General features: G+C 40.8%; 1 protein-coding gene across 3 annotated transcripts in view; it reads right to left on the reverse strand.

The window, feature by feature from the left end:
- CYLD (CYLD lysine 63 deubiquitinase) overlaps positions 1-12,435 on the reverse strand; it is a 33,448-nt gene extending 21,013 nt beyond the window's left edge. For 2 of the 3 annotated variants that reach the window (XM_019497501.2, XM_006273215.4), the window contains exons 1-4: positions 12,359-12,435; positions 6,121-6,784; positions 4,358-4,660; positions 3,104-3,209 (exon numbers count right to left, since the gene is read on the reverse strand). In XM_019497501.2, coding sequence (XP_019353046.1) covers positions 3,104-3,209; positions 4,358-4,660; positions 6,121-6,627 — 916 coding nt within the window. In that variant the 5' untranslated portion in view covers positions 6,628-6,784; positions 12,359-12,435. The remainder of the gene's footprint in view (positions 1-3,103; positions 3,210-4,357; positions 4,661-6,120; positions 6,785-12,358) is intronic. The other variant, XM_014603378.3, reaches the window with a different exon arrangement.
- Positions 12,436-13,183: the final 748 nt, after the last annotated feature.

A 13,183-nucleotide genomic window follows, 5' to 3' on the forward strand; every position in this document is an offset into this window, starting at 1 on the left:
ACCTTCATACAACAAAATACTGGATCGCTCAGTATTTGTGCTTCCCAATGAAGGAAGCTCCTCTGTTACACAGGTGCAAAAGTTGTTTTTAAACCAAAGACAACAGGGATTTATTTTAATACAAAACACAAAGATGTTCTTAAGAACCTAGTCTTACATGCTTGTGGAAGGAAGTGAACAGTGGTTTTCCAAACCTAATTAGGCCCTTGGATGCTACCAAAAGATAGATTATTCTCTCCTATCCTCACTTTTGGAGTTTCATTTCTTTCATGGACTAAAATGTCTCCAGTTAAAGTATCACAATCAGCATTTAACAAAACGCTAATGTTTCCTTTTTTTAAAAAGCAGCTCTACAAAAGTTATATCTACAAGTGAAAATGAAACAAAGCTTTCTAAACTCTGTTTATTGAATACATTTGGTGGCAATTTGCAAAATCAGTTTCAGTTTTTTCCATATGTTTTTAGATCATGAATGGCAGATTTTAAGAAAGTCTGTGCTGAAAAAAAGCTTAAGATGAACACTGCAGATAAGGAACCATAGAGGTGGCCAATACTGAAAATAGAGGATTTCATAAACAGACATATATTAAAATTACTCATACCCAAGCACATCTATTGATATTTATTAGACCATGTTTTGGTTTTATTTGCCATACTTAGTTTTTTGGTCATAGTAACAGAACACGTGTTCATGAACACATGATCAGAGGTCAGGGAAGCAGACCCTACGATGACAGGCTGAGAGCCCTGGGGCTCTTTAGCCTGGAAAAGCGCAGGCTCAGGGGTGATCTGATGGCCACCTATAAGTTTATCAGGGGTGACCACCAGTATCTGGGGGAACGTTTGTTCACCAGAGCGCCCCTAGGGATGACGACTAGGTCGAATGGTCATAAACTACTACAAGACCATTTCAGGCTGGACAAAAGGAAGAATTTCTTTACTGTCCGAGCCCCCAAGGTCTGGAGCAGCCTGCCACCAGAGGTGGTTCAAGCGCCTTCATTGAACACCTTCAAGAGCAAACTGGATGCTTATCTTGCTGGGATCCTATGACCCCAGCTGACTTCCTGCCCTTTGGGCAGGGGGATGGACTCGATGATCTTCCAAGGTCTCTTCCAGCCCTAATGTCTAAAATGTCTATGAAAACAATTATTGGTTGCAAAGAGACAAAAAGTATTTTCCTCCCTGACTACATATCATATGGTTTTCCCCTACTATATTGGAAAGAACTGACAAAATTTAAGAGGATCTACAAGAAAAGGACAATAATAGAAAGTGCCTATATTAAATGCTAAGTAAATAAATACAACCATATTTCCCTTTCCCTCCCCCATTTTGTGCAAAATAGGACTAAATTCAGCTCATCATTGAAAATAGCAAGTTACCATGCAAGCAGAAAATTGCCATTTCTTCAGCATAACATCAGAAGATTCAGGGCATGCTAGATCTACTTTAAAGAGTTCATATGGAAAAAAATTCTCATGTTTCTGAATAAGTATAGCAGTTCAATTACATTTTTGCAGTGTAACCCCTTAGGAGTAATACTATTAACACACTTCAGTTACTTTGGTTGGAGGACATGAGATTATCTCTGCTCAACCATCCAGAGAAACATTCCTTCAAGAGTTTTTTTTAAATAGAAAGATTTACCATTTAAACATGATAAAGCATGTATCAACTTATAAGATCTTAAAATTTACTATGACTAAGTTAACAATAATTGTATTTAAGAAGTCCTTCTAAGCTTTTAGACCTAAAGTTCAGCAATCAGTTTAAGCAGTTGCATAACTTCATACAAGTGAGTAACCTCACTAAAATACACACTAGAAAATTATGCATATGCCCAAACATCTTACAGAACTGGAACCTTACACAGCATTTCAGAAAAAACTGACAAGAACAAAAAACAGTTTGGTAACTAACTGGTAAACTCAGTTCAGTTTAATACATTTAAAGTGATTCAGCAACTACTGCTTTATTTTTGAAGTCTACATTGGTTTTAAAAGTAAAAAAAAAACATTTGCAGAGTATCACTTCTACAATAAATATTTATCCTTTTGTAGCTGAATTTTAAAATGTCACCAATGAAAAATGCTTGCTCTTTTGAAAGTGCCATAGTTTTGTTGTAGCCATGATGATTCAGGGAATAGCAAGACACAAGGTCTGTTTGGGAATATCTTTTACTGGACCAACTATGTAGTTGGGAAAGATGTCAGACAAGCTACTTTGAATGTTTATGATTTTTACTGATATAACTGCAATAAACATTACCTGCCATTAATACATGGGAGTTAAGAACTCTTCTCTGGAGAAAAAGCAACAAGAAAAAAAGTAATCTAACACACTATGTGGTCTTGACTAAACAAAAAGAGTAGCACATGTACATAATGCTTCCATAAGTGCCATTATGTATATGTACCACTTCATGACATCTGAGCTTGAATGTACTCAAGGAAAAAGTCAGTCACTAGATTAGAAAGAAGTGGTACAGGCTACAGTTGTAAGACTGCAGCCCAAAATTCCTAGGGAATGGAAATAAAAATAATCATGTTTAATAAAGTTTTTAAAAAAGGACAATTATCAGTTGGGGGAGGGGGAATTACATATTCTTTTGGGAAATTTCTGTGCCTACATTAAACACACTGCAGTTAAACCGCAGCTACAATTCACAAATTATTTGAAAAATGAGCCCTTGTGCACAAAAGAACTGCAATTACTAGATGCTAGTTTGCTATTTGAAACTATTAACATAATAAAAGTTTCTCAAAAATGGTGCCTATGATTATTTTCTGTTCACTCTGTGCAGTGTTAAGTCATAGGTTGTTACTCCTTTATTCTACAGAATGGCCTAGGTTTCATATGCGGGAGAACAGGTTTCCAGTCAAAGTATTCAGAATTGCTCAAAGCAACCAATAAGTGAATAATCAGAATCTATACAGGAAGGATCACACCACTGCTGCAAGTTTTCATATGAAAGGACCAAATGAAAGGAGTTGCAGAGGCCAAGAAAGCTAAATCAGTGGGATATATTCCAATGTTTTAAATGCACTTGCAATGCTTTGAAAAATGTTAACTAAACAAATGCACATGAATACTAAAAACATACCTGGAATAACATCATTGATATGTAAGAGAAGTGTACTTTCAACACTTGCAAAACTGCACAACTGTATTCCATTGTATCTTCCATCCCAGTTTCCAATAGGATTATCCTAAAAATAGAAAAAAAATTAGTATTTCAAGGTACTGTCCAAGGGGAGTGTTGCAGAGTTTTTAAAGACTTATCCATGGGCTTAGATACAGGTTTTACCTTTGTGGCACAAACAGAAAACTACAAGGTTTGACAAATACCTGCTTAGCTACAGCATTATATATCCTGAACTTTGTAGATGATTCAGGATTTTCAGTCTCTCTCACATTAAAAAATAATAGAAAGAAAAAGGGTTTATATATTTTAATATTAAAAAAAACTTAGGCCTGTTAAAATAGTACAATATGCAATGTGATTCTATTAACATCAGTCTTCAATACAAAAATACCAGATAGAGCCGATGCAGTTATACACAATGAATTACCATAATACTTTTTATTTTTTTCAGTTTGTTTTTTACTCACATGGATAATGTGTGTGTTAAAAAAGAAAAAAAACCCACTAAAATATTAGTTTGAAATACATTCTTAGCCATGATAAAAAAAATAAGCCTCTTCTTCCTAGCAAATAGTCCCTGTTTCAATAAATGTGTTATCTACTAAACTTATTCTATACAACTAAAGAAATTAAGGACAAGCACTATAGCTATTCTTACTGCTACTACAGTCCACAAAAGCAGCAGATCACAAAATAGTCTCTCAAAATCTCAGAAACTGTTTATATTTAAAAAAGTCACTAACAAACAAAGCACACGTGACAAATTTCATACTTCAAAACCTCAGCAAGTCTGTAAAATATATAGCACAAACACAATTACATAAAAAGGTTAGGTGCAAAATGAAAAAGAACAAATCAGAAACATAAGAATCCATTGTAGTTCCCTGAAAACAAACAAGCATATCCTCATAAACCAAACTGGTAGCTTAATAATATTGAGAATGAGATCTAGCATGGCAAGTAGCTCAGTGGAGGCTCCTTAAAGAACCCAGATTGTTTGCCTGACCTGTTTAAAGTCAAGTAATATATTGTTACCTGATACTGAAAACAGCCACTAAGTGGCATCTTTACATGTTGGTGCTGATTTCCCCACTTATGTCATTAGCCTCCACTGAAGTAGCTTGTAGGTCACTGCTTTGTTCTTCTATATTGCATGTAATTTACTATTTAAACACACATGCAAAAGTAATTGAAGTTGGATTAATTTCTTACCATGTCCACTCCAACAACGTATCCTAAACTTTCGTTTCCTGGTAAGACATCACAGAATATAACTGTCCCATACTCTATACTTTCTCCTATCTTCAGAGAAACCCTGGAGTTGATCTCTAGAGGAGGAAGTTCTACCTGCATTGTGTCAACTGGAGCTGCATAGTCATTCTCCAGTTCATTGTCATCATCTTCCACCAATTCTAGTTTGTCCAAAGCAACAAAAACACCACAGTCTTCATCACATCTGAAAAGCTGCTTGCCTTGGTACTGCCCATCAGTAAAGCCTTGACCACGACCTTCTTCCTGGATTTTGGAAAGAGAAATAAAAAAATATCAACCATTCTCCAGAAAACGACTAAACAAAAGGCACCGTTTTGAAGCAACTGCAATAAGCGGTGATGCCTCTACTGTCAATTCAGCAAGGTATTTTAACAAGTGTGCTACCATAAATACCTGGTGTCATTTTACATCAGTTCCATGACTCCACATATGCGTATAGATACCTATATGTGCTGAAGCACCTTAAGCAGGGCCTTGTTTACTAAACATGAAAACATATATAATGTCCTTGCTGGTATTCAAATTTTACCATTCCAGCACTATAGTTCCTATCTTTTTCTCCACAGACCTCCACACAAGGCTAAAAGGCTCTTAAATGAAGAGTTAAGTGCTGATATAAGACAAATTATCCTGCTGAAATGATGAAAGTTTCATTTTATTGATATAAAAAGGTATCACTGTTATAGAGAAACAAAAAAAAGGGGCGGGGGGGAGAGGAAGAAGGTGAGGACCCACAGATGCAGAGACTGAACACATCACTACTTGAGAAACTGCAACTGGAGTACCTTTACTTCCCCCCCAAAATCACTTCAGAATACAACAACTTTTTTTCTTCTTTTAAAGATGGTGGTAAAGGCTGGGGTATGAGTAAGAATGACTTGGCTAGTGCTCAGGTCAAACAAGGTAATATCAGTAAATTGATAAAAACAACCAGAAGCTATAGCAAAGATATCTGGCCCCTGAAGTCGATAATGTACATCTGTCGGTTATTACCATATTCATAACTGATGAGGTTGCAGCTAGACCAAACAGGAGCTATGGATAGAAGTAATTGCCATTTGCACCTCTTCAAAAACATACATTTTTTCTAAGCATATAGATCTTGCTACCACTCTCAGATCAAGACTTATTGCCACATATTCTTCTTCAGGCCATAATGTAAATATCAGAGCATCTTCTAAAAGAACATCTTTTTAGAAGCATGCATCATTAAAACTCTGCAATAAGCACTGGCTGCCAATTAGTTTTCAAGGAGAATTTAGGATGTTAATTTTAAAACACATACAGACCTAAGTAAACTCATATTTACTTAACTGAGACTGCATCTTCCCAATAAAAATACTGGCTCACTGCAGTTGCAGTAAGGTAACTCAAGCTGTAGCCCTCTTCTTACAAAGGAAAAACAAAAAATAATATCCTACCTGTGGGCCTCAAACCTTTGGATTTCACACCTTCAGAGGCTCAGTTCTCAGACTTTGGCATATGGAGTCAAGTCCAAAGTGTGATGATATTAGCTTGTTTAAAATTATTTCATACAGGCAATTTTTTGTGAAGAGATTAACCAAATACTTTATTACATAAACTTATAAGCTGTTTTCTGGATGCCCCGTCATCACTTGACTGTTCAAGAAGTGCATTTCTACGTGTTATAAAGCTAAAATAAGTTTGTCTCATCTAACATGCCAAGTATGCAAGAAACTTACCAAAAGTTCCACTCCAAAATATATCCCTGATAATGATCTTTCTTGTAACAGTGGTCCTCTGAAGCGAACAACTCCAGGAAACTTATCTTCTCCAGATCTCAGCTGTACTCTTACAGGTGACCCAACATCTATATGGATGCCTTTACTTAATCTACTTTTGCTTTTAAACAAACTGTATCTTTCTTCACAGTTGGTAATGGCCAAAAGCAGTTCAGCTAATTTTTCTTTTATTTCAACCACATCTTTCTCATCCACAAATAGGACTGCATGTGGCTGTTCCAGAATCTTTAGTCCAATCTGTATTTTCTTGCCTTTAGAAGGGATATTTCTGCTGTGTCCCACTGAAGAGCGATCTTGAAAAAACTGGCCTATGCTACCCTTAGGCACTTTCAAAAGCTTTTGAGTTTGCTTGTCTATGACACTGCATTCTTGGAGAAGCAAATAAAAGATTCGCTCTTCCCAATAGGATGAACTCGCCTTTTCTTGACTCCATAAGCCTGAACTCATTGTGATTAAAATGGTTATAAGTGAGCAGTTATATTCAAGAAAGAGGAGTGACTGACATATTCTCAGTGTTGGTTAAGAAAAGTTCTGCTAGAGGGTCCAGACTTTATATAATAATTCTGTGTCCATGCAGCAAAGAGTTAAATCCATAACAAAAATCCTAGAATAAAATGAAAAAAGATAATAAAAGTTTGAGAGCAACTGTTAGAAGTTAAGCAAAACAGAGTGCATTTAAAAATGCACACATCTTCATTTTTCTCCCAAGCAACAAAAAGTAGCTTGACAATGCTTACAACAAACAAATGTCTGTACATTTTGCTTAAATTTATCATTATTTATGGTTTCCTCCACTGCTTTGAATCAGAGAGCTATAGAATGCAACAATCACGTACAAGTAAAAAAAGGAAGTTGCAGTAACTTTAATTCTAATCAAACTGAGGGAAAGAGCCCAAAATTACGGGCACATTTTGAAAAGGTTCTCTCTGAACTGAGGATCTTTTATAGAGTTTAAATACTTTTTCTGCATCAGAAACAGTCAAACACCTGTGTCATATAACACACATTACATGCTTCCTCAGTAGATTAAACAATTTTATTACAAGCTATTACATGACTGTAAAGCAGATGGACTATGAAGACACAATAGGAATAGCAACGTCAATTTTAATAAACAAATAATTTATTGTAATAATAAGGAACACTAGAATTACTTTAGAAGTACAAACTATATGGGACCATATATCCAAAACATACTATTTATCTTATTTAAAAATATTTACTTTAAGAGAAAATATTACTGTTTATTCAGGGTATCATCTTGCTTTTTAAAATGTTCTATTTAAAACACATCAACTTTACTATCCAGCTGGATAAAATGGATTATCAGAATGGAATATGCAAATATACTTCATGTGCTACATCCTATATTCTGGAGTTTAAAAATCAATGCTTAAAATCATGTGGACAGAACCACCATCAAGCAGATTACATGTCAAATGTATGTTTCACTAATTGTTTATTAATTTGCCTCCTTATTTTTTTATGTTTCTTTCTCTCTCTTCACATATTTTCCCTGCTTATGTTCAGCCAAATCCCTTAAAATCCATTTCTAGTCCCATCACACAACCCAAGACCAATTTGGGCAGCTATTCAGAACCAAAAGCAATTAATGACCATTAGGAATATATATTTGTTTTCAGTCTTTGTTTTAAAGACCAGAAAAGTACTTTTTTAGTTTTCTTGTGGCTCAAAAAAGTTATGCTGTAAGATACCACTAAAAGATGAATGGGAGAATGTAGGCAGACAAGGTTCCTTGGGTGAATTTGATATCTTTTATTAGACCAACCCAAATGGTTGGAGAATAGTTATTAAGCAAGCTTTTGGGTTCAAAAACCCTTCGTCAGGCTAAGGACGCTGCAGCAGTTGCTGCGTGCTCGTCCTGGATGGAATGAAAAGTAAAGAAGCCAGGGGCTGGGCTGGGCTGTCAGTTGCCAGGCTGATTGTAATGTATCAAAAAGATATGGGAGAATGTAAGCACTTAAAACTTTTCTTAAGCAGTAGGCTTTCACATACTTCTGCACTAAAAAACAAAGCCTCCTGCTGTTGCTGTTTGACAATAATACAGCCATTCAGGTCCTGAACACAGAATCTATTTAATCTTTCCTGAATCTGCATATGGGTGTCAATGCCAATGGCATTCTGCATCATGGCAGCAACTGGTAGCACCAGTGGATCCGTAAGTATGTCTGCATTCCAAAAAAGTCCAATAAGGGTGCGCATGTGTAGTTTGCGATGCTGCAAAACTGTCCACGGCGCTGCAAACCATACACATTTGCTGCACTGCTAATTTGCAGTCTGGCAAGTTTTTTTGACATGGGGAGATCTCGGTGTCAAAAAAAGAAAGAAAAAGGTTCCATGGTGCACACATCTGCGTGCCCAAATTCCGGCTGCTGCAGCCATAGAAAGCCCGCAGGTAAGGCTGCTGGGGCCAGCCCAGGTACTGGCTCCAGCCTCTCCTACCCCACCCAGAGCAATTTGCCATGTGCCAGAGTGCACATGTAGGGGTGTGCCCACGGACAACTAGCAGCTGCTTTTTGTCACCAGGGAAATGTATGTTCCTGCTCATGGGGATGCACCCTTGAGGTCACTAAGGTGAAATGTGGAAGTTTGACTGTCAACATGTTTTCAAGTTAAAGTCATGATGTTTAATGACCGCATCCCCCTACATTACAGTGCTTAACTGAATTGTGAAGATTGGAGCTGAGAGGCCTCTGTATTTCTATAGTTAGAACCAGGTTTCAAGTCTTACATCCTGATCCTGTAAGGACTGATGCATGCTTTTTACTTCAGTTGGACTACTTGAAGTGTGGGAAATGAAGTAATTATGCACTGAGTGTAAAGTTAAACACAACTTTCAGTCACTGCAGGATCAAAGCCACAGTCATTTCAAATATCATATGCCTAAAACGTAACAGACGTCAATCTCAATGCATGAGAAAAAAACCTGTTAGTCAATCTGCACAAATTTAGAAAAGAATAAAAAACCTCTCTTAAATGAGTTTCCTTTGTTGCTACTATAACGATTGGTAAAGTGCTGGTAGTATGCAACAATGAACAGCATAAAAATATGAACCTATGAACAATATAATCCAACATGTTCAAAAGTACCGAACTTGACTGAAGATCTTAATGCAGCTGCTATACATAATATGATGGTGCCATTATACAATATACAATTGTATCAATCTTCCAGTTTAATTATTTTTCATTTCTGTGGATTAGTCAATTAATACCACCATTAAATATTGAAGCAAGTATTTTTCTACAAGTGCAGGGACAGCTACTCGTTAGTACTGAAGGTTGCTTTCCATTAGAGACCCAGTACTCAGTCCTTTACCACCAACTTTGTAAAAGAGAAAGTGTATATTCGGGTCACTGTGAATGGCTACAGTATATATGCTACCTTAACAAACTGTCATCATTAGGAGCAAAACACATCTCTAATTTTTGTTTAACATTGTTTTAGTAGGTAAATCAAAGATTGCAATGGGTATAGCATGCTCTGGAATAAGTTTTTGCAACTTCAACTTTATTTTTATTTTAAATATATATAATCTATTTGGACCATCACCAATTCAATTGTTTGAATGGGATAATGGATACAGTAGATACAATATACACGGAATACAAAATAAACAGCACCATAAGAACATGAGACACAAGACCATGTTTGCCTTCAACATTCAAATTAACTCATGCTAAAGTTAATCGTAATTTCTCATCTCCTTATACTGCATATGAGTATGACCAAGCATGTCAGACTATCATAGTGAGACTAACGTCAAAACTTTCTATTCATTTACAGTCTTATTCTGTGCTCATCTATTATGCTATATTAATACCCAAAGGGGTCTGCGAATCAAGGGGGGAAAGCATGCTTAGATTAATGTGACTATAAAGTTGCACTATGGATTAAAAAAGTTACAAAGTTTGGGCCAAAGTTTGGTTGAGTTTGAAGCTTCCCTAAGCTTTTTCTGACCTGTCTTGAGTTCTTAGCATATACTATTACAGAGAATCATCTGGTCAAGTAGAAGGTTTGTTCTGAAATGTGAGAACTTTGTTTCTACCCTGCGATAGTCTGACTCAGGCTAAACAAGAAGGTTAATATCACCTATCAGGTTTCAGCACAAATATACACAAATCCATTGCTTTCATTCAGAGTACAGAAGTTAGAAAGGCTGCAGTGTTTGACCTGTCTCTTGTAGATACCCACATTTAAAAACCATGTATTTAACAGTTACAGAGCAAATTAATATACCATTTCTAAAAGCCTAGTGAAGACAGCCATAACCGAGTGAACAAATGGCAACAGAAGTATAAGATAGCATGCTTGCAACGCAAAAAACCCATGCTTTTGAAAAAAAACAACTTTCCATTGCCAATGTGAATTTACTATATCACTTAGAAAATGTAAGACCTTTACAACAACCTTAACTCAAACCAACGAACTGTTGGAAGTCTGACGTTTTTAGCTTGTAGTTATCATTAAGATGCTTAGTATTTTATTTTAAGAAATACTGTAAAGCGAAAAAAGAGTAATATTTATTAATTGTCAAAGAAATGGTTTGTCCCTTGTTTAGAAAAGGCACCACGCTGTAAACATGGGCTATTTTTGCAGAGGTGGGTGTGATGGGGCAACAACCATCATGGCACAGTAAGAGAGTGGCAAGTAAAGCTACTCAGTTTACTTTTTGTAAGCTCTCCTGAGCCTTTGCTAGTGAGAGCGGCACACATATTTCACAGCATATAAGTCAAGGTTTGAAACTCAAAAAATTTACCTTTAAGTTTCCACTTCAACTTATACACCATATCAATACCTCAGCTGGACCCCATGCTGGCACCCTGCCACAAAGTAAGGCAGCATGCTGGCGTTCTAGGGGCTTCCCTGGCACCAAATGAGGCCAGGTCAGGCTCCTGCCTTCCCCCTGCCCCTGTCCAACACCCCAGAGCAAAGGTAAGCACCCAAATCCCATGCCCATCAAGTCTGGCCTACCTCTCCCACGCCCAAAGTTTGAGCTGCCGGCAGACTGGGAAGCCCCCAAGTTGCAGGGGGGCCCAGTCCTTCCATCTGCAGCAGCAGTGCCCACCGGGCCTAGCCAGGCAGGCTGCCAGTGGGCCAGGTCCTGCCCCAGCTCAGAGGCACTGGATCCAATTTTCCCATGAGCTGCCTGGGTTTCCAGTGCCGTGGATGCTGTCCCCACCACCAGTGCACCCAGCCACCCTCCTGCCACCCTCCGTGCTCACCCATAGGGCTAGGCAGCCCCTTCCCGGGAAGTGCCAAGCATCCTGCAGGCTACAGAAGCCCACTAAAGGCAGAAGTGGCAAGGGGCCCCATCCTTTTTTTCGGTGGAGCCTGCCTGCCTGTCTCCCTGCCCCCTCCATGCCCTGGGCCAAGCTACTTGTGGACAGGGCAGCCCCTGAGCTGCAGGGAACGTGGTCCTTTCCTCTCCCACGGTCCAGCTGGGTGGCTGCTCAGGGCCTGGGTGCTGCCCCAGCTCAGAGGCGCTTGATGCAACACTCCCATGAGCTGCCCAGGCTTCTGGTGCCTCGACTGCCATCCCCGCCGTCTTCTCCTGCCACCAGCTCACCCAGTGAGGCAAGGCTGAAGTATACACCAGATCTACACAAAACCTAACTCTTTTTAAGCAGAAATACAGGGCTGAGGTCTGTCTACACCACATCAACTCATACACTGTAAAATACGGTAAGTAAATAAATGTCAGCAGAACGCCTTTTCCCGTGTGCAGGAAGCGCATTTTGATCGCGACGCCAGGCGAAGGCTGTAACGCTAAGACGCAAGGCAACCAGACTGCCAGCTCTTCGCAGCTAACCTGACAGGCTGCATCTTATCTGCAGAAAACAAAATACCTTCGCTTTGAAGCCCCCGGATTCCCTAAGTGCAGCTAGTCAGGGGCGGCGGGGGGCGGGGCGCTTTACTAATCTGCCTCCTTGCTTCCCCGGTGCCGGATCCGCCGGCAGAGCAGCGCCCCACACGGGCCGCACCTCCGCCCCGGAGAGCCCAGACCCACAGCCCCGCGACACCCGCCGGCTCCGGGCCTAGCGCCGCCCCGCGCATCCCGCAGCGGAGGAAGCGTCAGGTCGCGAGCGCGGGGGGCGGCCGCAAAGCGGGGAAGGGGCTGCCCTCGCCTCCCCCCGGACCCCGAGCGCCGCTCACCTCCGCCTCATCCTCGGCCGGAGGCTCGCAGCGCCCCCCAGGCGTCCCCCGCACAGGCCCGGCACCGCCCCCGGGACTTTCCCAGCGCCCTCCCCCCGCGGGGCTCCTCACTGCAGCCCCGCACCCCCACCCCCTCAGCCGCTGCCGGCGCCCGGCCCGCGACACCTACCCTGCTCGGCGCCCGGCACCGCCTCCTGCCATCCCTCGCAGCCAACCACGAAGCGCGGAGCCGGCTCGCCCGCCTCCCGATTGGCGGACGGTGTTGTCACGGGAGGGCCCAACTCGGGGATTTCCATTCCAGCAAGCTTCGTTGCGCCGCAATAGGAGGCGGGAAGAGAAGGGAATAGGGAAATCAATCCGAGCGGACGGATTGGCCAAGCCCTTGGGTGCTCGCGTGGCGATTGGCTGCGGGGGGACGGGAGCGAGGCGAAGGGCGGGCAGAGAAGCGAGAGGCGGGTGCTTTGATTCCATTGGCTCGCTGAGCCGACATGCGCTGTGGCCATTGGTCGCCGGGGGTGGATGGGCAGAAGAGCTGAGCCCCCAGCGGGGGACTGGGGAGGATGGAGCTCCCCTTCCCCCCTGGGAGCCCACCAGCTCAGACCCTGCCACCAGTATAGTGACCTGATAGACCCAGGCCTGTCCCAGCACTTGCCAAGTCCCTCTTCCAGGGTTGGAAGGACACTTGACTCTTGGGGGGTCTGCAGTCAAGATTGGGTTGCCCATCAGGATGCCCTAATAAAATCAGAGACCCCCCCTAGGTTATGATTTTCAAATCTTACAGGGGGGGGCTTGGCTCTCATGACATGACTCAGCACCCCCCCCCCC

Source organism: Alligator mississippiensis, chromosome 10 (assembly GCF_030867095.1).
Source record: "Alligator mississippiensis isolate rAllMis1 chromosome 10, rAllMis1, whole genome shotgun sequence".
NCBI classification, from domain to species: domain Eukaryota; kingdom Metazoa; phylum Chordata; order Crocodylia; family Alligatoridae; genus Alligator; species Alligator mississippiensis.